Raw genomic sequence first — 22,710 nt, 5'->3', positions numbered from 1 at the left:
CACCTGAAAAGGTTTCTAACACTGAACTGAACTGAGGGCCCAAACAAGTTTCTCTTAGAAAAAAACTTTTAACTTGAAAATAGGATTCAGGGAGAATTATAAAAGACAGTTCACAGAAATATGTAGGATTACAATGGGCCTTAGGTCAGAATGTGTCAACGAAGAGTCAAGAGAAAAAGAAAGGTACACTTTATAGTACAGTTCCATTCTGACAGCACAACAGCTGGGGTAAGTATCAAGTCACTAATTCTGGGTCTCAGTTTCTTCATGTATTAACTGGAAGAATGAGACCAGAGTCGTCAACTTGTTCTTAAAACACCAAAAAAAACAAAAAAAACAAGCCCTAATAGTAAATATTTATGGGATAAGTGGCAAATGGAAAATACTATGCAGTTACTTATAAATCCTATTAAAGTGGAACCATTTAAAACCATAAAAACTATCTTTTGCTCCTGGTCCATAAAAATAAAAGCATTATCTGGACCAGCATCCATAGTTTGCCAAATCCCCACCTAATAATTACCTCTGGGCTTAGCCAATCTCTATAATGGTATTAATTTCTGGAATAACTTATTCACTATTATCCACTTATTAATATTAGGAGAGTGATACTGTCTACATTACATGCATTTTCTAAAAGGGTGAAAATTTCAGATCTGAAAAGGCAGATAAAAAGGACCTTTTATACTGTTTGGAAACTGAGGTACCCAGCAGAATAGAGGCGTGCGATCAAGGCAAACAGTGCCACCTGGTGGTTGAATTTTCAAATGCAGGAAGGGGAATTTGTAAATGCAAGTGCTGGCACACATTTTCACAATGAATTTTTATTATTCGCCTGTGAAGAAAAGTTATTACCCTCATTTTTCAGACGGGAAAGTTCAAGCTTATAAAGTCTAAATAAATTGTTTATAAAACAAATAAGCAGGATACAGTCTTTTGACTTACTGTTTTAATTCATTCATATCAGAAATCAAACTCAATGAAGTAACAAAAAATATTAGTCTGCAGGATTTCTCTGTCCACTGAGGTCACTGCTTTTATTTCTATTCATATCCATCCACACCTAGAGGAACATAAACTGCTACCTGAAAGTCTCCCTGACTCCATTTCTTCCTGTCTCTAATCTTGTGCGGTGCTCTCAAAGCACTACTAAGAAGAGCTGTTTAATAAAACCACAGTGCGCACTTGCTCATGAATCTACAAATGCCTTCTGCTGAACCGATTATGTCCAAATTCAACATTTGGCTCCCCTTTATTATACTTTCTTACTAACTGCTACTCTAAACTTGGCCAGTTAGGCTAGTTTTCTTACTTTCCAATCCTTCAAACACCAGAGATACAAATTAACTTCGATTCTTACCTTGCATATCCTCTTCCTCCACATATAGCTGCCTAGTCCTCCTTACCTGCCAATTTAACTTTTATATTTTTCTTAATTTCAACTTCATTATTAATTATCCCTGTTGATTTCCTTTAAAAGGTCTTTCACACACAAATGATGAAAGTAATTTCTACTTTTCTAATACAAGTTTTAAGAAGTATCTCAACCCACATATAATTCGGTGTTATATGTCAGACATAGAACTGCCCCCCCCATGGTAATTACCAACATAATATTTAACAGATATTAACAGATATTTAACAGATACTTAACAGACTTTATTTCATGCTACTTATATGCCAGGTTCTGCTCCAGACAATACTCACTGAACAAGACTGATACCATTAATACATTAACAAAGAGAGAAAATATCAGTGGTAAGTGCTTTGGAAAAAAAAAACAACAAACCAACAGGGAGATGTGACAGCAGTGACTCAGTGGTAAGCATTTAGCAACTGGCTCTGTGCTTACCATTGTAAACACTTATACCAGGACCAATTTCAAGCTACCACAACTTCCTGAATTTTGTCATTAGGTTGGAAAATTTTCCTGAAAGTTTAACAACTGATTTGGGATCAGCTGGTTTCAGCTGTGTAAGGAGGGTAAATTGGGTGGGCATTCATGGAAGGCCTAAGGAGCAGCATATAAGAATGTCAGCCAAAAAGCCAGACAAAATTGTTTATGAAAAAAAAAAAACAAAAAAAAAACAAACACCTATCTGGCAGAAGGAATAGGAGAAAGGCATGTTATTCTGAGGAATTACTAAATGCTTTCTTACCTCTGTGAATGCCTATGAGACATGTTATGAGACTTGAAAGTCTACTGGATACAGTTTAATATAAATGCTGTTTGGTAGTGATGACTTGCCGTTTTGTGTCTGGAATTGTTTCCTTATGTTTCTAATATCCAGAACATTCAGTATAGTAGAGTTCAGATAAACATTACCATCTATCTGGCTCAAATCCTCATACTTCTCAAGAGTATTAAATCAAGGGATCTTGAGGAAACTTTCTGTACTTGTTGAGTTTGCTGGTCTGGTATTAAATACAATGTATGCCAAATGTAAGCACCTTAACAGAAACACAAGATTTATTTCATGTGTTTGGGTCTGAACCCAAACAAGTATGTTAGCATCTTATTCTGGTGTGAAGTAACAGCACACTGAAGGAATCCACACAGCAATATTTATAATACACAGCATATAGCACACTTACTCCCTAAGAGTTTATAAACTGGGGAAACAAGACAAATGCACATAGTAGAATAATTTATGGTAGTATAAGATTATGTGTTACAACTGAGTGTCAATGGCACAAACTAGTAACACATATATAAGAGCAATGCTGCACATGCTGAAAAGGTGGGAAAAATTTGATGAAAATTTCATGGGGGGTGGGATTAGCAGAATTTAGTTTTAGTTTAGAAAGGGTAATAAGGGAAGTGGATGAAGAGAATAGACTGGGGGTGAAAATGAGTTAAATTGGAGTGGGAAGTGGAAAGAAAAATAAGGTGGAACAGAAAAAAAGCTAGCAGTTGGATATCCTGGATAATTTCCTAGAAGCAGTGAAGAGGCATTTGAGTTCCCTATATGGAAGAGGAATTTAATGAAAATGCTGTTCTAAAAATAGTTGCTAATTAATCATGTCATCAAGGAGACACCTTGGAGTTCAGCAGCCCACATTCACATACAGGCAAATAATTCATTTAAGATTACTTTAATAAATTAAATCTACCTTAATTTCTAGAATCTGAACGTTCTAAGTAAGCTACAGCATGTGTTGAGTGAATCTTAGGAAAGAAAAAGGGCAACCCCTTTTTATAATTAAAACTTTTATCACTTGCATCTAAATAGCTATATCTACTATCTCCCCAAGTCATGTAAAAAAGAAGGAATATCTGAATTTCAGTCTACTTGGAATGTACTTTTAAAGATGTAAAAACAGAAGAGATGCATCTCAACACTATTTTCTAGAATAAAAATTGGTACAGATCCCACACAACAAAGAGCCAGGGTGAGCATGACCAGGTTGGGCTAGCCAAGAAGCTACACACAGATAGGTGCTTACCTAGCAGCGCCCTCCTTGGTGTAGAAGACAGAGTAGGTTAAGTTGTCCCCATGAGGATCTGATGCAGGTGTCCGCCAAGTCAATTTGATGAAGCGGGTAGAGACCAGGGAGGCCACGACATCCCGAGGAGCTGAAGGCAGTGGTCCAGTTGTGGCTGGTGCTAGATGGTCAGTAGTGGCACTGGTCAGTGAAGTGGGAGGTAATGTTGGGATGGCAACATCTTGTCATGTGCAAACATTGGGGAATATGAAGGGCAAACCACGATGGTTTTAAAAAAGAGAACAGAAAAAAACAAAACAAAAAGAAATAAACAAAACCACGATGGGAAATAAAATAAAATGAGTGAACATAAAAAAGGCCATTAAACTGAAGGCTAACATGCAGGCCAGGGGTAACTACCGAAAACTAATGGGCATCTTCAAGACACACCACTGTAGAGCAAGCAGACTTTTTGGCCACTATAATGGGTGTGGGCAAGGGACAGGGAGAGTGACAGCTGAGAAAAGAAATCTCACAGGACACAGCAGTGCCCCTGAAATAAGCATGCAACATCTGTCAAACTCTGCACAATTAAGTCTCATGTATGTTAAGACCTCAATATTTGCTCTTACTTTATCAAGGTGTAAGAACAATGTATGAAAAGTATGTGGTACGAACTGAGTTACACTCAACAGGCCCCAGGGTCACTGTGACCTCACTGATGAGCTTGTGTGTCTTCAGCACTGCAGGAGAGCTAAAAGCCACAGTTTTCTTCAACCTTACCCTAATGTTACACTCTCTATTAGGCAATACCCATGGAAGTCTATCACCTTCCTACTCACTTTGGGATAATGAAGTATAGAAATGATTCCTGAAAGCACAGTCTTAGTACCATTTTAATAAAAAACAAAACAGTGAACTAAAGCTCTGGTCACTATAAAAAATATTTATGTATTTTAGTTTTGTTATATTCACTTGCTTCCTTTTTAGGAACATCTACACTTTCAGTAAATGTTTGCTCCATCACTGAATAAATAAAAACTAAGAAAACACTCAAGAACTAAGATATGTAATTCTGGGGATAGGAAGGACTTTGAAATATGAATTAATATCGTAAGGAAACTTTTCAAGCTTTCTAAAGAGGAATCATTTAGTTTTCAGGAAAATAAGGACTTTTAAATACATAAAACTTGACAGCCCGCCCTAACACACTATGATAAAGTGAAAGGAATATTTTTATTAGCCAAAAAATCCCAGGATATTTGTGTATATGTAAGTAAATACAGACTATTGAACTTCCAAATAAATCTTAAATTATTTTTCTCTTATTTGTAAAAGTCTCACCCCAACATATTTGCTTTTTCAAGTAAGCTATATGCATTCAACTCTGTTTCACAAAATAAGTCCTCACACTTTCTTATTACAATTTTAAATTTCTATAAGGGTCTACATTTCCAACTTCATTATACTAATGACAATCTTAGTTCACTCCAGGTTACCACTAAGATGTATAGTGACTGGTGCAAATGAAGCCCAGCCTGAATTCTGGATTCCCTAATAAAGGAAAATTGCTCATGGATACAGGAAACACTTCTAATCCCACTCAGGTTTCTAGAAGTAGATGTAGCAATGATCAGGCTGAAGCATTATCACCACTTTAATGGAAAAACATCAAACAGCTGTTCTTGCAAAACTCAGTTCAAATATTCTCAACTTCTCAATATTCTTTCTTCTCCACTTTTAGTCTTAACTTACACTTTATGTATGATTTACCGTCCACCCCCCACCAAAAAAAAAAGTAGTGAAAGTACACTGGCATTTCAGATAGCATCTATATGTGACTGTCATCTGAATAACTAGCAGGCTAAAGAGAGAAGCTACTATTCTAATTGCCACCGAAAAGTCAATCAAAACTGCTACAGGTGTTTATCCCATTCTCAAATTACCATAAGATAAATGTATGAATATTCTAATATTTCAGGATTCATCTTTAAAATTTCTCTACTGGGGGCCTCCCCAGTGGCGCAGCAGTTGAGCGCTGGGTTGCGAAGCTACCCGCAGCCTTTGCAGCGCTGGTTCATTCCCCGGCCACCAGGCGAAGGTCCCACATGGTGCGCAGACCTCTCCTGCTGCTGCTCCCCTCAGTAGTGTACTTCGTCAGTCTGCCTGTTCTGCTCCCTGCTCTGGCTCTGGTGAATTCTCTCACCTTCCCGTGCTTCTGACTGTACCCAGTGCTTGTATAAACAAACAAACAAACAAACAAATAAATCTTTTTTAAAAAATTTGTTCACTGGGTCCTACTCCACAATTCTCATACAGAAGTTCTTTCTCGCCCACTGTAAGAAGCTCAAAGAAAGCAATCAAAAAACCTTGAGAAACAGAAAAAACAGAGTCCAATAAAACAACTGTTCTTTCTACTTAAAGACATTCAAATGAAGCACACTCAACAGGGAAACAACCATTATACTAGACTATTTATCACAGCACTTTATTAAAAATAAGAACACTAACAGAATGTGAAAAAGGCATCAAATTATTTTCTCCTGAGAGTAATCTGTCACATAAAGGAGCTACTGAAAAATATGTGGCAGTAACAATGAATTTAAGGCTGTACACTAGTTGTTCCTAGTGGTGTCTCTCCATAGATGAGGCATATTTCATGGATCTGTGTAAGCAGTAAAAGATACAAACGTCTTCCCCTTCCCCAAATTAATACAATTCACCACTATTTTTAAAGTTAAAATATAATTATACTTAATTTAAAGAAAGCTAAAGAAGAGGAAATATGCTACACAATAGTGATGATTTAGACTTAACATGTTCTTGTACTATCACAATATGATTTATAAACACCTGTTTTTGGGAGACTCAGACTAAGAAATAGCCCCTGGCCAGACCCTACCCCATTTTGGCAGATGCCCCATGTAGGAGTCAATGTTAAAGATCTTAAGATTTTTATGGACTCTAGAGATTCACAGCACAGGTAAGAAAGAAGAGCTAGAGAGCAGAGACAGATTTTTTTAAAATTAGGAGTACATACACAAAAATCAACTCAAAATGGATTAAAGAACTAGACATAAGACCTGAAACCATAAAATACATAGAAGGAAATATAGGCGAAACACTACGGGATTTGCACATCAAAGACATCTTTACAGACACATCACCCAAAGCAGTGATAGTGAAGGCAAAGATAAACAGCTGGGACTACATCAAATTAAAGAGCTTCTGCACAGCAAAAGAGACAATAACAAAAACAAAGAGAAACCCCACCAACTGGGAGAACATTTTTGCACCCAACACTAATGATAAAGGACTGATCACAAAAATCTGCAAAGAGCTGATGAGACTCAGCAACAACAAAGAAAATAATCCAGTCAAAAAATGGGCAGAAGAGCTAAAAAGAAACTTCTCTGAAGAGGAAATGCAAATGGCCAACAGACATATGAAAAAATGTTCAACATCACTTGTAATCAGGGAAATGCAAATCAAAACTACCATGAGATACCATCTCACACCAGTGAGAATGGCACATATTAAAAAAACTAGCAACAACAAATGTTGGCGAGGGTGTGGAGAAAAAGGAACTCTTCTGCACTGTTGGTGGGAGTGCAAACTGGTCCAACCACTATGGAGAGCTGTGTGGAGATTTCTGGACCTACTAAACATAGAGCTTCCATATGATTCAGCAATCCCACTCCTAGATATTTACCCAAAGGACACAGAAACATCAATTCCAAAGAACACCTGCACCCCTATGTTTATAGCAGCACTGTTTACAATAGCTAAGCTTTGGAAACAACCCAAATGCCCAAAAATAGATGACTGGATCAAGAAGATGTGGTACATATATACCATGGAATATTACTCAGCATTCAAAAAAGATAAACACATGCAATTTGCAGCAACATGGATGGCGCTGGAAGGGATCATGCTCAGCGAAATAAGCCAAAAAGAAAAAGAAAAATACCGGATGGTCTCACTCATAGCAGGAATCTAGAAAACTTAAATAAGGGGCCAGGAAAATGAATATAAGAAAGTGAAAATCAAAATCAACAAAAAACTATGAACCAGAGACACTTTTTGGGGGGTGGGGGGCGGGAGGGGAAGGATTGGGGTCAGAATGGGGCGTTTGCAATTGTATGGGGGAATATAAAAATAAAATTTATTATTTAAAAAAAAAATAAAAAAAAATTAGGAGTAATTTTTTAAACATAAAATTCTGTTTTATAGTAGAATGTGATGTTTTGTGAGGAAGACTGTCCTACTGTTGGAAGATGGTAAGGGTTACTGTAATCACTGTAAAAGTAAAATTTGTGATTTAAAAATTCTATTTTTTTAAGATTTTTTTGGGCCTCCCCTGGTGGCACAGGAGGTTGAGCGCCATGCTGTAAAGCTGTCCGCAGCCTCTGCAGCACAGGTTCAATCCTGGCTGGCCGGGGAGGGTCCCACATGGCGCTGCAGACCTCTCCTGTTGCGCCCGCTGCTCCCCTCAGCAGTGTATTTTGTCAGTCTACCTGTTCTGTTCCCCATTCTGTCTCTGGTGAATCCTCTCACCCTCCTGAGCATCTGACCTGTACCTCGGTTCTTGTATAAATAATCTTTAAAAAAAAGATTTTATTTATTTTTGCATAGAACTGTGGTGAAGGTCAGTGGTGAGGGAGGTGAGAGGATTCATTAGCAACACAGTGGGGAGCAGAACAGGCAGCTCTATGAGATACACTGCTAAGGGGAGCAGCAGGCAAGACAGGAGAGGTCTGCTGTGCTGTGCCGAATGGTTTAGCTCCCTGGCCAGGGATCAAACTCAGACAGAAGCGGTGATAGCGTGATAGCTCTGAGATTTAACCTCTAGGCCACCGGGGAGGCCCCAAATTCTATTAATTTTTCAAAACAGAAAAAAATGGTCTTGCTAATAAATCTAAGAGATTCTGTATTTAACATTTTACTTGTTTGAAACAGAGCAAATTTCATTGTTATATATTATTAAAGAGAAAGAAAGCAAACAGCAATTAGTTTGGTGAAACTAACATGAATGTTAAGGACTTGACAGATATGTGCTATCTCCTTCTAGGTGACAGAAACAATGATCTATTTAAGTTTGATTTTTTGTTATGGAAAAGGCGCTAGGAATGTTTCATAGCAGATAATCTCCCCATGGAGGAGTTGACTTGGGAATAATCTTCCATATTATGAACCTTATTATTTAATTTCTAGAAGGAGAAATCAAAACATTTACTTAGCATGAAAATAACTCCAAAATATTCTGAATCTCCTTGAAATTTTCATGCAAATTCAGACACCTTTATTGATGCCAGTATGAGGAGCCTCTATCTAATTAATTCTAAAACTATTTGCCATTCCTGCGGGTTCGTATTAATTCGAACAAAGGGATTCAAACCGATAAACTCAAGATCCTTACACATATTTAAATAAAATTTACTCAAATATCGGAAACCCTGATGTAGCAATTAATTCAAAAGGTTATATTTATAAATTAAAGACAAAAATAAACTGAATAAATACACATATTTATTAACATTTATTAAAATGGTAACAGATCAAGCAATGCTAGGAATTATAAAATTACATGATAAAAGGAATAAGTCCTTTTAGTAGGGAAGAAATTGTATTTATTTAATGACTACATTTATATAAAATAGTAAACAATGCTAGAAAGGAAATAAATGTGAAATGAGGTTAAAAAAGGGATTTCTGCTGGAAGAGTGCCAAGAGCATTGCAGTTGAGGTGGTATTAAAACGGGATCGTGAAAGATATCCAGGATTTGGTGTTGGTATAAGAGAACTGCATCTTATTAGCAAAAACACTTACAGGCTAAAGTACAAGGTGAGTGAGGAACTGAAATCCATTAATCTTGGTGGAGTAGAAGCTATACACTCACAGCAAAGTACTTAAAAGGACCTGTGTGGATGTCTATCAGTCAGATGCATGAGGTTGATAACCTGATTCTGACATACATATTAGTCATGTGATCCTGGGCAGGTTACTTAATGTTTTTAAACTTCATTTTTTTTAAGCTTACATACAAATAACAACATCAACTTTATTGTGTTAATGTAAGGATTAAAAGAGATGTTCCCTGACACAGAATACTAACTTACAAAAATTAAAATCTACTTTGTTAATTGAAAGTGAATGAAACTGGATCAAGTTAGACTGTACATGCCTACCATCTCTTTCAACCAAATTCTTTTGAAATTACAGAAGAAAAATACTTGAATATGAAAAGATATCATCCTTAAAATTAAAATGCTGAGAAGTACTTAAAAAAAAAAACGGTTTGGTGAAAGGAAAAGAATACACAAAATCTATACAACATCTGAGAGAAAACAGTTTTCAAATTACCTGATATGAGCAAGATCAGACAAATTCCACAGATTAGACATGAGAAAACACATGCTTAATTAAATGAAGAACTATCTTTGGAATACCTGGCCCAGACATGTTTGTTTCCCTTCTTTTCCACATACTGTCCTGGTTTTCCCGTTGTCTCAGAACTCTTTCCCTAATGAGTACTTAGGGCAATATTTTTATGAACTGACTTTAATATGTTAACAACAGATAAGCAGGGGTGAGGATATATATGTATACAAAGCTACAGCATGGAATTAAAACAGTAAAGACAGGTACAAAACTCAACAGGAGAAATAATAATCTAGAGATCAAAAAATACAGGAGAAAACTTTAAAAAATGTTAAGGGTTTGGGTATCTCAAAACAAGAATGTGACATTAAAAAGTTTTTAGAGATACTAGTAATGAAAAATATAGCCAGGGAGCTGTCCAGTTTCAGTTCTGGCATGTAAAGAATTAGAAAAACCATCATTCCTGTGCTTACAACAAAACAAAAATAGCTGGACAAACTGAAAATGAATGACTTTTCTTGGACTCATCAGAAAACTCTAAGTACCAGGATAACTGCTACCTCAAAATCTGGAGGGCTGGGTACATACAGACAGATACAACAATCAAGATCTGCTTATATGAAGCAGAAATCACTGAAGCTATAAACTGGAAGGAACACTTAAAATGGTAATTTTTGATGAACTGATAAAAGGTTGAGTGTGGACTAGAATAAGAGATTCCTCAGGGCCACAGTCTTAAGGATGATCCTATATTTTTGTGGGTTTTCCCTCTAGGAACTCCAGCAGATTCTCACCTTTAGGATCCAAAAAAAGATCTCCTCCAATCTCCTGCATAGGGAGGAGAAGAGTAACTACTGTGAAACATTCCCAGTCCCTTCTCTATAACAAAAGTACATGCTTCAGAGGAAAAGACTTTGCTAGAAGGCAATTCTGAAATCTGTGTACCAGCTGAGGAAAGTTGTCTTCTAGCTTTCCAGCCGTATCTATGGGGTAGTGGGCAGAAATACAACAACAGGGGACAGGGCTTCAAGGAAATAGACTGGAAACACTATATGCAGGGAAAGGAGTAGAGAGCAGGGAGAAAAAAACCACCACTGTACAAACACTGTTAAAGTTACAGAATGATACACAGGCCCAACTTAATCAAAGATTACGAAATGGTGCTCCTCTTCATCCCTATCTTAATACCACACAAATAGTGCTCAGTGACCAAAAGGGTATTTATTACATGTGAAAAAACTGCAAGAAACTCTCTGAGGAATAGTATATAGGAAAGTTTCAAAGTCAAGAGTACAGAACAAAAAACCAAGTATATAAGAGGAATTTGAAGCCCCTGGTATCTACAAAAAACATTAAACACAACCTAACTCCTAGTTAGTTAAAATCCTCACACTAAAGGTTTAATGACTTCAGTTCCTACTACCTGAAACAAGGTGCCCAACTTTCAACCAGAAATTGTAAGGCATTAAAAAGCAAGGAAAAAACAAAAGACGGGAGAAACAAAGCAACCACTCGGACAAACCACAGTAATTGGAATTACCAGATTTGGAATTTGAAATTATGAATACAATATGGGCTCTAGTGAACAAAGTGGGTAACATGCAAGAACAGATGAGTAACAGAGAGTCAGAACTCTTTAAAAAAAATCAAAAGGAAACATTACAAATAAAAAAATACAACAGCAGAAAAGTCTCATCAATATACTTAACATCACTGAGGAAAGTCTCATCAATATACTTAACATGACCAACCTGAAGATTGGTCAACAGAAACTTCCCAAAATGAAATGATATGAGGAAGGGAAAAAAAAGACTAAAAACCCCAGAATATCCACAAACTGTTGGACAAAATCAAAAGGTATAACATTTAAATACTAAAAGGAAAAGAAAGAGAATGGAGGAGAAGAAATAGGTGAAATAATAATGACTGAGAATTTCCCAAAAATTAATGACAAACACCAAACGAACACAGGGGGCTCAGAGAACACCAAATGAAATACATATTTTAAAGATTCATGTGTAAACATATATTCAAATTGCTGAAACTAAAGACAAAGAGAAATTCTTGAAAGAAGTGAGAGGAGAAATATCACCTTACCTGGAGAGGAACAGTAAGAATTACAACAGACTTCTTGTCAAAAATCATGTAAGGAAGAATAGAGTGAATCTTGAAAGAAAAAAATAACCATCAATCTTTAATTCTATATCCAGCAAAATTATCCTTCAAAAGTGAAAGAGAAAGAAAGACTTTCTCAGACAAACAAAAACTGATGGAACTCATCACCAGATGACCTGCCCTGAAAGAAATTTCAAAGGAAGTTCTTAAAGCCGAAGAAAAATGACATAGGCCAAGAAACTTGAATCTACATAAGGGGAGAGCATCTGAGAGGGGAAAAAAATGAACGTGAGACAAAATCTTTTTAAAATCTTAGTTGATCGAAAAAGTATTTGTTTACAACAATAACAGTAATAATGTACTGAGTGATTTTAGCATGTGGATAAGTGAAATGAGCAGTTGCAATACATAAGGAATGGGAAGGATGAATTTGGAATATTGCTATAAAGTGTACATCACAATTAGATTACTTAACATAGTTGTTAATACAATGTAAATGCTATGTAAATACTTGTCACACTGTCCTATATAGAGACTGAGGGGGGGAAGTCTGTCCATGTGCAACAACTGTAGGCATGATTACATAGCTGGTATCTTCAATCCACAGTTGATTGAAACTGTGGATTCAGAGCAAATGGATACAGAAGTCCAACTGTATATTAATTTCAGACAAAGAAGACTCTGGAACAAGGAAGATTACTGGCAACAAAGAGGAGCATAGCATAATGTTTACACTGTCAATTCACCAAGATGACATAACAATCCTACTCAAAAAGAGTACCAAAATACAGGAGGCAAACTGCGAGGAGAAATAGGTAAATTCACCATTATAATTATAGAGCCAAGAGCCTCCCTGGTGGCGCAGTGGTTGAGCGCTGGGTTGCAAAGCTGCCCGCAGCCTGTGCAGAGCCAGTTCGATTCCCGGCTGCTCCCCGGCCACCGGAGGAGGGTCCCGCATGGTGCGCAGACCTCTCCTGCCACCCGCTGCTCCCCTCAGCAGTGTGCTTTGGTCCTTCTGCCTGCTCTGCTCCCCGCTCTGGCTCTGGTGAATTCTCTCACCCTCCCGTGCTTCTGACTGTACCCAGTGCTTGTATGAATAAATCAATCTTTAAAAAAAATAATTATAGAGCCAAACACCCTTCTGTCAGTAAATCATAAATCAAGTAGAAGAAAAATTAGTAAGGCTGGAGATGACCTGATAGCATTATCAATCTACTGACACATAACAGATTCTATTCAACAATAGCAGAATGGACACTCTTCTTAAACTTACATGGAAATTCACTAGAGATATAATGCCCTAACTATGAAACATATTTTAACAGATTTTAACAAATTGAAAAGAACAGAAATCGTTCAAAGTATGTTCTCAGACTACAGGAGAGTTAAACAAGAAATAACTAATGAATATAAATGAAAAACTCTGAAATATTTGGAAATACACACCTAAGTAATACATGGGTCAAAGAGGTTATCACAGAGAATGAGAAAACACTTTGAATTGAATGAAAGTGAAAACAAAACTTATCCAAATCTGTGGAATGCAACAAAAGAGATGTTTAAAGGGAAATTTACAGCATTAATACACATATTAGAAAAGAAAAAAATAACCAATGTTTCTACCTTAGGAAACCAAAGGAACACATTAAGCCTAAAGTAAGAAAATAAATAAAAACTAGGCTGCAATCATTGAAAACAAAAATAGGGGAGTGACAGAATAAGACTGACATTGATTACATGAAAATATCAATAAATTGATAAACCTCTAGCTAGGTGCATCAAAAAAGAAAAAATAAGCCACAAATTACTAAAATCAGATATGACAGAGGAATCAACAAAAAGAAATATAAAAACCATATGATAATATCAATAGATGCTGAGAAAGCTTTCGACAAATTGCAACACGCATTCATGATAAAAGCCCTTGAAATTCTTGGGATACAAGGAACATACCTCAACATCATAAAGGCCATATATAACAAGCCAACAGCCAGTATCATTCTCAATGGTGAAGAGCTGAAAGCATTTCCATTAAGATCTGGAACAAGACAAGGATGTCCACTCTTACCACTGCTTTTCAGTATAATACTGGAAGTCCTAGCCAGAGCAATAAGACAAGAGAAAGACATACAAGGAATCCAAATAGGAAAAGAAGAAGTCAAACTATCACTATTTGCAGATGATATGATAATATACATAGAGAACCCCAAAAAATTCCACAGAAAAACTAATTCAACTCATCAATGAGTTCAGTAAAGTGGCAGGATACAAAATCAACACGCAAAAGTCAGTAGCCTTCCTATACACAAACAATAAATCTGAAGAAGAAATAAAAAAAAAAATCCCTTTTATTATTGAAACAAAAAAAAAATCAAATACTTGGGAATAAATCTAACAAAAGAGGTAAAGGACCTATACAAGAAAACTATAAAACACTGTTAAAAGAAATAGAAGAAGATATAAAGAAATGGAAAGACATCCCCTGCTCATGGATTGGAAGAATAAACATTATTAAAATAGCCATCCTACCAAAAGCAATATACAGATTCAATGCTATTCCAATAAAAATTTCAATGTCATTCTTCAAAGAAATAGAACAATTATTGATGAAATTCATATGTAATCACCAAAAACCCCAAATAGCCAATGCTCTCCTGAAAAAAAAAGGAAGGGAATGGAGGCATCACACTCCCAGACTTCAAACTATACTACAAAGCCATACTCATCAAACCTGCATGTTATTGGAACAAGAACAGACACACAGACCAATGGAATCAAATAGAAAATCCAGAAATAAACCCACAGATTTATGGTCAACTAATCTTTGACAAAGGAGCAAAGAATATGCATTGGAGCGAAAAAAGTTTGTTCACACCATACACAAAAAACCAACTCAAAATGGATTAAAGAACTAGACATAAGACCTGAAACCATAAAATACATAGAGGGAAATATAGGCGAAACACTATGTGATATGCACATCAAAGACATCTTTACAGACACATCACCCAAAGCAGTGATAGTAAAGGCAAAGATCAACAGCAGGGACTACATCAAATTAAAGAGCTTCTGCACAGCAAAAGAGACAATAACCAAAACAAAGAGAAACCCCACCAACTGGGAGAACATTTTTGCACACAACACTCATGATAAAGGACTGATCACAAAAATCTACAAAGAGCTGATGAGACTCAACAACAAAGAAAATAATCCTGTCAAAAAATGGGCAGAAGAGGGCCTCCCCGGTGGTGCAGCGGTTGAGCGTTGGGTTGCGAAGCTGCCCTCGGCCTCTGCGGCGCCGGTTCGATCCCCGGCTGCTCCCCGGCCACCAGAGGAGGGTCCCACATGGCACGCAGACCTCTCCTGCCGCCCGCTGCTCCCTTCAGCAGTGTACCTCGGTCCTTCTGCCTGCTCTGCTCCCTGCTCTGGCTCTGGTGAATTCTCTCACCTTCCCGCGCTTCTGACTCTACCCAGTGCATGTATAAACAAACAAACAAACAAACAAACAAATAAATAAAATAATAAAACATGCCTCTAAAAAAAAAAAAAAGGGCAGTAGAGCTAAAAAGAAACTTCTCTGAAGAGGAAATGCAAATGGCCACCAGGCATATGAAAAAATGTTCAACATCACTTGTAATCAGGGAAATGCAAATCAAAACTATCATGAGATACCATCTTAAACCAGTGAGAATGGCACATATTAAAAAAACTAGCAACAACAAATGTTGGCGAGGTTGTGGAGAAAAAGGCACTATCCTGCACTGTTGGTGGGAGTGCAAACTGGTCCAACCACTATGGAGAGCTGTGTGGAGATTTCTGGACCTACTAAACATAGAGCTTCCATATGATCCAGCAATTCCACTCCTAGGTATTTACCCAAAGGACACAGAAACATCCATTCCAAAGAACACCTGCACCCCTATGTTTATAGCAGCACTGTTTACAATAGCTAAGCTTTGGAAACAACCCAAATGCCCAAAAATAGATGACTGGATCAAGAAGATGTAGTACATATACACCATGGAATATTACTCAGCATTCAAAAAAGATAAACACATGCAATTTGCAGCAACATGGATGGAGCTGGAAGGGATCATGCTCAGTGAAATAAGCCAGAAAGAAAAAGAAAAATACCTGATGGTCTCACTCATAGCAGGAATCTAGAAAACTTAAATAAGGGACCAGGAAAATGAATAACTATAAGAAAGTGAAAATCAAAATCAACAAACAACTATGAACCAGAGACACTCTATGGGGAGTGGGGGGCGGAGAGGGAAAGGGTTGGGGTCAAAATAAGGGGGTTGCAATTGTATGGGGAATATAAAAATAAAATTTATTAAAAAAGAAAGAAAAAACTATGACTAAATATACAGGCTAGTCTTAAAGTTGACCATTTGATAAACATAGTAAGATGGGTCGGCAGGACTCAGAGTATGAGTATAAAAAGAATAAATAAAAAAATAGAAAATATAGATCAGTCAGGGCTACTAAAAAGAAAGCAGGTAGAGTAATGCCAATAATAGTCAAAACATAAGTGAAGACAACAAAAATCAATCAGAACAAAAGGAATGTTTCCTACTGATAAAATAAGTACCATGTTTTATGCATGTTTTCACATTTTAATACCTCTGAAATCAGGATGCATATTATTATTCAACGTCTTAAATCTGATGAAACAGTAATCTACCAGGAACATAAGTCATGATTCTGAATGCATTCAGAACATAGCTTCTGATTAATATAAAGCAATAAGTTAGAAATACAAAGAACTGAACAAATCTATAATCATACTGTTCTCAGAAATACATTTTCTTAGAAATTGGCAGATTGAATAGACAAAAATTAGGTTAGTCTCTACAGGATTTTACAAACACAATTAACAAGCTTGATCTATTAGATTACTTATAAATTGTACAATGTAGGAAACAAAAAACTCAAGGATTTATGACAAAAAAAACTGATCATCAACTGTATCACAAAAAAGAATCTCAAATTCCAATGAACTGAGAAATGTGGTCATCTGCTAATGAATGGTCGGTATAGGGGAATAGGTTTGAAGAGCATGAAGTTCTAATTAATATACACAGGGAAAAGGGAGTAGATGAGGAAAATCTAATAGGACTTCCCAGCAGTTCTGAAGTCTAATTAAAATTGGTGCTTAAGAATTCGGTAGCAGTCTTCCTGGCTGTGAGAAAACTGTGAAATAATTCAGTTATCCAAATACCTGAAATGTTTATTAGCAAAGTTGTTGAAGACAATGTAAACAATGCAATATAAACTTACAAATTAGTCTGCCAAAATCATGAATTTGATTATTTAAATAACTACATAGGAGTGTAAGAGTTCCATGTAAATAACCCCATAGATTTCAGAAATCCTACTTTGAAGAACTAAGGCAGAAAACACCAAATCTGGTAACAGATACATACTCTATTGGAGAGTTTTAGTATGCGTGTGTTCTGACAAACAGCTCTGTAGTGAACTGCTGGCTTAAACAAATGACTTATACAAACAATTGAAGGAAGTTATAAAATAAAATGAACACAAAATACTCCTCTCATTCTTGTGTGCAGGAGAGATATTTCAATTTGAAGGAAGTCATCTGACTTTTTCCTGACATTAAAAGCATTCATTAAAAAAGGTGTGCCAGAGGCTAATGACGTACTTGTCACAGCAGTGAGCCCCGGAAAAGATAGCCTTCTCCCTTTCATCCTAAATCAAAATTCAATCCCTTCAATAAGATGGCAACACCCCAGAAGGAAAGGAAATATAAAATGTTTAAAGGTATTTCTGCTTATTACACACTGACACCAATAAAAAGGGAAAACTGACATCACTCCAGTATGCTAAATGGTGTACATTAATTCTAAATGTAACCAATTTTCCAAGATGTAGTTGAGAGACAAACAGCAGCAGCATTTTTTGGGATTCAAATTTAAGATGAATTTGAGAATTTAAAGAATTTAAAGAAGAATTTAAGAATTTAAAGAAGTTCAAGTTCTAAGTTCTTATTTCTTCAGATTGTGTACAAAAGTAACAGAATTCAAGTAGCACCTAATCCAGATCTTTAACATAACTATTTTATAAGAAAATATAACTACTCAAATATGTGGAGGAGTCTAAACTAAAGAAGAACTCTAAAAATTAGAAGAAAATCACCATCACACTGAAATCCAGCTAAAATAATCTCTCACATTCTCTTTATCATCTGGGGTCCACAATGTCTGGTAGACACTGTATAAGTTCTAGTGGTAAATAGTTTTTTAAAAAATATATACAGCTAAAATATTAGACTCATATTAGAAAGTGATAGCAGTAACACTTAAAATGCTAATACTAAAGAAAACATTTTTCAAAATGCATATAAAATTATACCATACTTTAAATTTCTCTAAAGTATGCAGCAATTGGAAGATTTTCTCAGCACCAACAGGATAACTGAAATGAGTAACACACTGATCCAACACTGAAACTGTAAGAAATCAAGTCTATAAGTAGCCAGATTGTCAGTGATGTTTTCTAAACTCAGATGATACTCTGCCAACTAAGTATGACATTATTGTATAATTTAGCATCTTTTAAATATAGCTACCAATTAAAAGATATTCAGACATACTATCTTCCTTCTGGTGTTTTAGCACCGCATAATGGATTCTTTATAACAAAATACTAACATCAAATTTAAATTCAGCCATGGTCTCTGATAATTCTTAATTCATCTTTGTGTCCAGAAAGGTCATTTGCAGAACTTCTGTATCACTTCTAAATACTAAAAATTACAAATGAGGCAGTAAGTCACTATCTGTACCTCACAAAAGGTGTGTCCTTAAAATTCATGACTGTTGGGAAATATGATGTTAAATATTAAACAAAAAATCATTATTTAATATTTCTACTTCTCCAAACTTTTCTAAAAACTGAACATTCATTATAGCACAACAATAATGGGGACAAACTTTCTTAACCTAAGGACACTAAGATTGTAACTGTAGACTAATACAGAATATCATTCTACATGTATTAATTGTAAAGCTCCAACCTACTTCTTTCCAGTACGTTAAATATCAAAATATTTATCTTATGTTCTGAGCAGCTATATATTGATAACAATTAATATGTATGAGCCACTGAGGGCTAAAAAAACTTTTATACCTACTGTCACTACCTAGTTGGGGGGATAAGGGTGTCTTAAAATGATATCTGATTTGGTGCATAATGCTCCTAATCACTATCATAAATTCATTATTTATTTCCTCTTTAAACCCATGCAACACATCACCAATATCTAATCCTAAACAAGTGTTGTTTCTTCATGTATCTGAAAATTGTGAGATTTTCTAGTTATTCAACAAATTCCAACCTTGTGACTTGGTATTAAATAAACTGGTCTACACATACTGCCAGAATGTATATTCCTGAATTTGTACTTTTCTGAACACTGTTAAATAGAGCTGCTTGCTATTCTCAAATACTTTGCACTTGAACTTTCTTACTTGCATACCTGAAATGTCATCCTTTTTCATGTCTGTAAAACCTGACCAATATATAATCCCATTCACTTTATAGGTTCAGCTCCAATGCAAGTGTCTGACTTCCTTTGCTGTCAAACCTAGCAGAAATCAGTTCTCCCCATTTGGAATTACAGTGGCAATTTAGCATTTAGCGCAGCTTACACTGCAATTATTTAGATTCATAATCTAAAACCTATACCCCAGAACTGTTAGAATATTTCAGATTTAATAAATTGGCAATAAATAGTTTCTGTGGAATATATTGTTCACAGCTAGATACCTCTAAGGGTGCTAGAAGGAATTTTCAACAATTATGCTGGGGCAACAAACTAGGACTGTCTCAGGCACACAAGATGCATGGTTATCCTTGCAAAATGATACACCTGATCAGTCTTATCAATAAGTATAACCACATAGATTTAAAAATTTAACCTGAGATTAAGAGGAACATAAATGATCTTTGTTTTGAAAACATTAAACTTATTAAATTGGTACAATGAATTCTGAAAGTGAAAACCTATGTATCAGTCCTGACTTTGATGCTATCCATGTGATAAAAAAAAAGTCACTTACCTGAGTCCCCAGCTAGTTGGGCTGGATACTCACATCTCTAAGCTATTCTAGCTAAAGTCTCTATGATTTTATATCATCTCTCCTGATGGCCTAGACAGTAAGGTCTCAGGTAAATATAAATATATTCACAGAGTATGTGTACTCAGTAGAAAACTCCGTTAACAAAAAAATTGATTTTAATATTTACAAACTATACTTAATTATCTTAGTATTTATGAGAAACAACTTATGTCCAAGGAAAAAGAAATACTATAATAAATGGCCAACAGTTGAAGATGGTTAACAACCTATTTTTTTCCTCACAGCATTTTGTCTCAAGAAATAAACTCAAAAAGTTATAAATTACCCTGAGTGAAGTAAAACTCACTATGTATAAACCTGATTGAACTATTTCAAATCTAATTTCCAGTAATTTTTTTTATTTGGCTTTTCAAAAATTTACAATACATTGTCCTCTCCTCCTCATCTTTAGATTTGTCCAATCCCATTCCTCAGTTATAGCACCATAAATACATCAATGAAGATTTATAGAACTTTCTTATACATACAGGCATAATACAACTATAGCCCTTTCACCTTTCACACAAAGCTAATCAGATGACACATATTTCTTTGAAACTTGCTTTATTAATAAGTTGGGCCTCCCTCGTGGCATAGGGGCTTAAGATGCAACCTATGAGGCTGCCTGCAGCCACTGCAGCACGAGTTCGATCCCTGGTCAGGGAGCTACCCAATTGGCACAGCAGACCTCTCCTGTCTCACCTGCTGCCCGCCTCAGCAGTGTGTTTTGGTCAACCTGCCTGTTCCGTTCCCCTTTCTGTCTCTGGTGAATCCTCTCACCCCCTATACCTCTGGCCTGTACTCCTGTTCTTGTATGCATACATAAATAAATATTTAAAAATATATAAGCTGGATATTTTTCCATATGTACCTTATTTCTTAAATGTCACCTAATAGTCCACTGTATTCATGTATTTATTTGTTGTATCGTTTGCAGATTTACGCTAGTCTAATTAAGTATCTTTAAATATTTGGTAACTAGATCTACAAATTATTACAAATAGGATTATCTGATGAAAGGATATATGAGTTCTAAATTATTAAGTTGCATTTCAAAAAAAATTATACTGCTACCAAGAATGCAAAAACAAGTTATACTATACTATAGTCCAATGAATAAAGAACAGTTAAAAGAAATAAAGTAAGCCTATACGTACTGACAAATCCACAAAATACTGTTATGTCGTCATAAAAATAATTTCACTTCTGTAAGTAAGTTTATAGCGAATGTGTATATTCATATACATGACCATAACACACAAACAACGGCTTATTCTAATGCTTTTAGGTCACAAATATCATATTAGAAAGACCCATGTAACTCCCACTCTACCCTCAATAATTCCTTTTCAGATGATTCTTTTTATTTAAGTAAACATAAAAACTGTTAACTATTTTGTTAACTTATTTAATGTCTGTTTCTGCTAAATGAACATGAGCACTATGAGGGCAGAGTCATGTCTGCTGTTCATCTTTTATTCCCATACTTAACATGATATAGAAACTTTATATAGCATGTATAATTTTGCTCAAAAATATTTATTGAGGAGTAAGTATACAAAAAATGTTAGTTAACAAGGACTATCTCAAGAAAGTAAGATTAGGGGAAGGGTTAAGAGATCTTTACTTCTAATATCCAAGTCAATTATCCAATCTCTCTTTTTTTTTTAAGATTTATTTATTTTTATACAAGAACCAGGGTACAGGACAGATGCGTGGGAGGGTGAGAGAATTCACCGTAGACAGAGCAGGGCATAGAACAGGCAAACTGAAGAAATACACTGCTAAGAGGAGCAGCAGGCAAGACAGGAGAGGTCTACCTCGCCATGTGGGACTCTCGCCAGCCAGTAGGCCGGGATCGAACCCGCGCTGCAGAGGCTGCGGACAGCCTCATGGTACGGCACTCAACCGCCTGCGCCACCAGGGAGGCCCCCAATCTTATTCTTGACAATGAACATGTGTTAAGCTTATTTAAAATTTGTGCAAATTTCCTTTTAATAAGGCTATTTCAGATGCCTTGCAATCTGGTCATGTATTTTTTCTTGTTTTTCAAACATGATCGAAATGAATAGTTATCAAACTTTGCTTCACAAAGGTACCTTTTATCTTTAACAGAGTTTAAGGTGACTACTGATTCCTATTCAGTAGCTTTGCCTCTGAACATTCTTCAAGCTACTATTATGTTAAGTTAGAGTATTTACAATTTATAACATGTTTTACATATATTCTACTTTTCCCTCAGAAGTGTACTGTGCAGAGATTATAGTTTATATTATAGGTAAGGAAACTGATGTTCAGAGAGATTAATTAACTCATCCACAGTGGGGTTGGGACATGAAATCAGTTGTTCAGATTTTGAGCACAGATTTCTTCATTACACACATTGTGGCAGGTAACAAAAAATTATTAACCGGCAATGCCCCAGCCTGTCTGTGAACATATTTGTTCATATTTGTTTCCATGTCTAAACAAAAACTGCTCTGAAATACATCTTATAGTCATCTGTTTTTCTAAAACAAATGCATTCAAGGTATTTGCAATAAGGGACCTAGAAAATCACTTAATTTAACCTCTTCATTTTATAGAAAATAAATATTACAGAATTTCAGTATGTGATTCAATCACTAAGCAAATTAATGGCAG

General features: G+C 35.8%; 1 protein-coding gene across 5 annotated transcripts in view; it reads right to left on the bottom strand.

Moving 5' to 3' along the window:
• NEO1 (neogenin 1) overlaps positions 1 to 22,710 on the bottom strand; it is a 180,746-nt gene that overhangs the window by 49,710 nt on the left and 108,326 nt on the right. For 3 of the 5 annotated variants that reach the window (XM_054688657.1, XM_054688659.1, XM_054688662.1), the window contains exon 8: positions 3,448 to 3,607. In XM_054688657.1, coding sequence (XP_054544632.1) covers positions 3,448 to 3,607 — 160 coding nt within the window. Of the gene's footprint in view, positions 1 to 3,447; positions 3,668 to 22,710 lie in introns of all 5 variants that reach the window. The other 2 variants (XM_037502890.2, XM_037502892.2) reach the window with 1 other exon arrangement.

This window comes from Talpa occidentalis, unplaced genomic scaffold (genome assembly GCF_014898055.3).
Source record: "Talpa occidentalis isolate TD23 unplaced genomic scaffold, MPIMG_talOcc4v2.1 talOcc4.11, whole genome shotgun sequence".
NCBI classification, from domain to species: Eukaryota; Metazoa; Chordata; class Mammalia; order Eulipotyphla; family Talpidae; genus Talpa; species Talpa occidentalis.
Note: the sequence above shows the minus strand (reverse complement) of the source record. Positions and strands in the feature narration are given on the sequence as shown.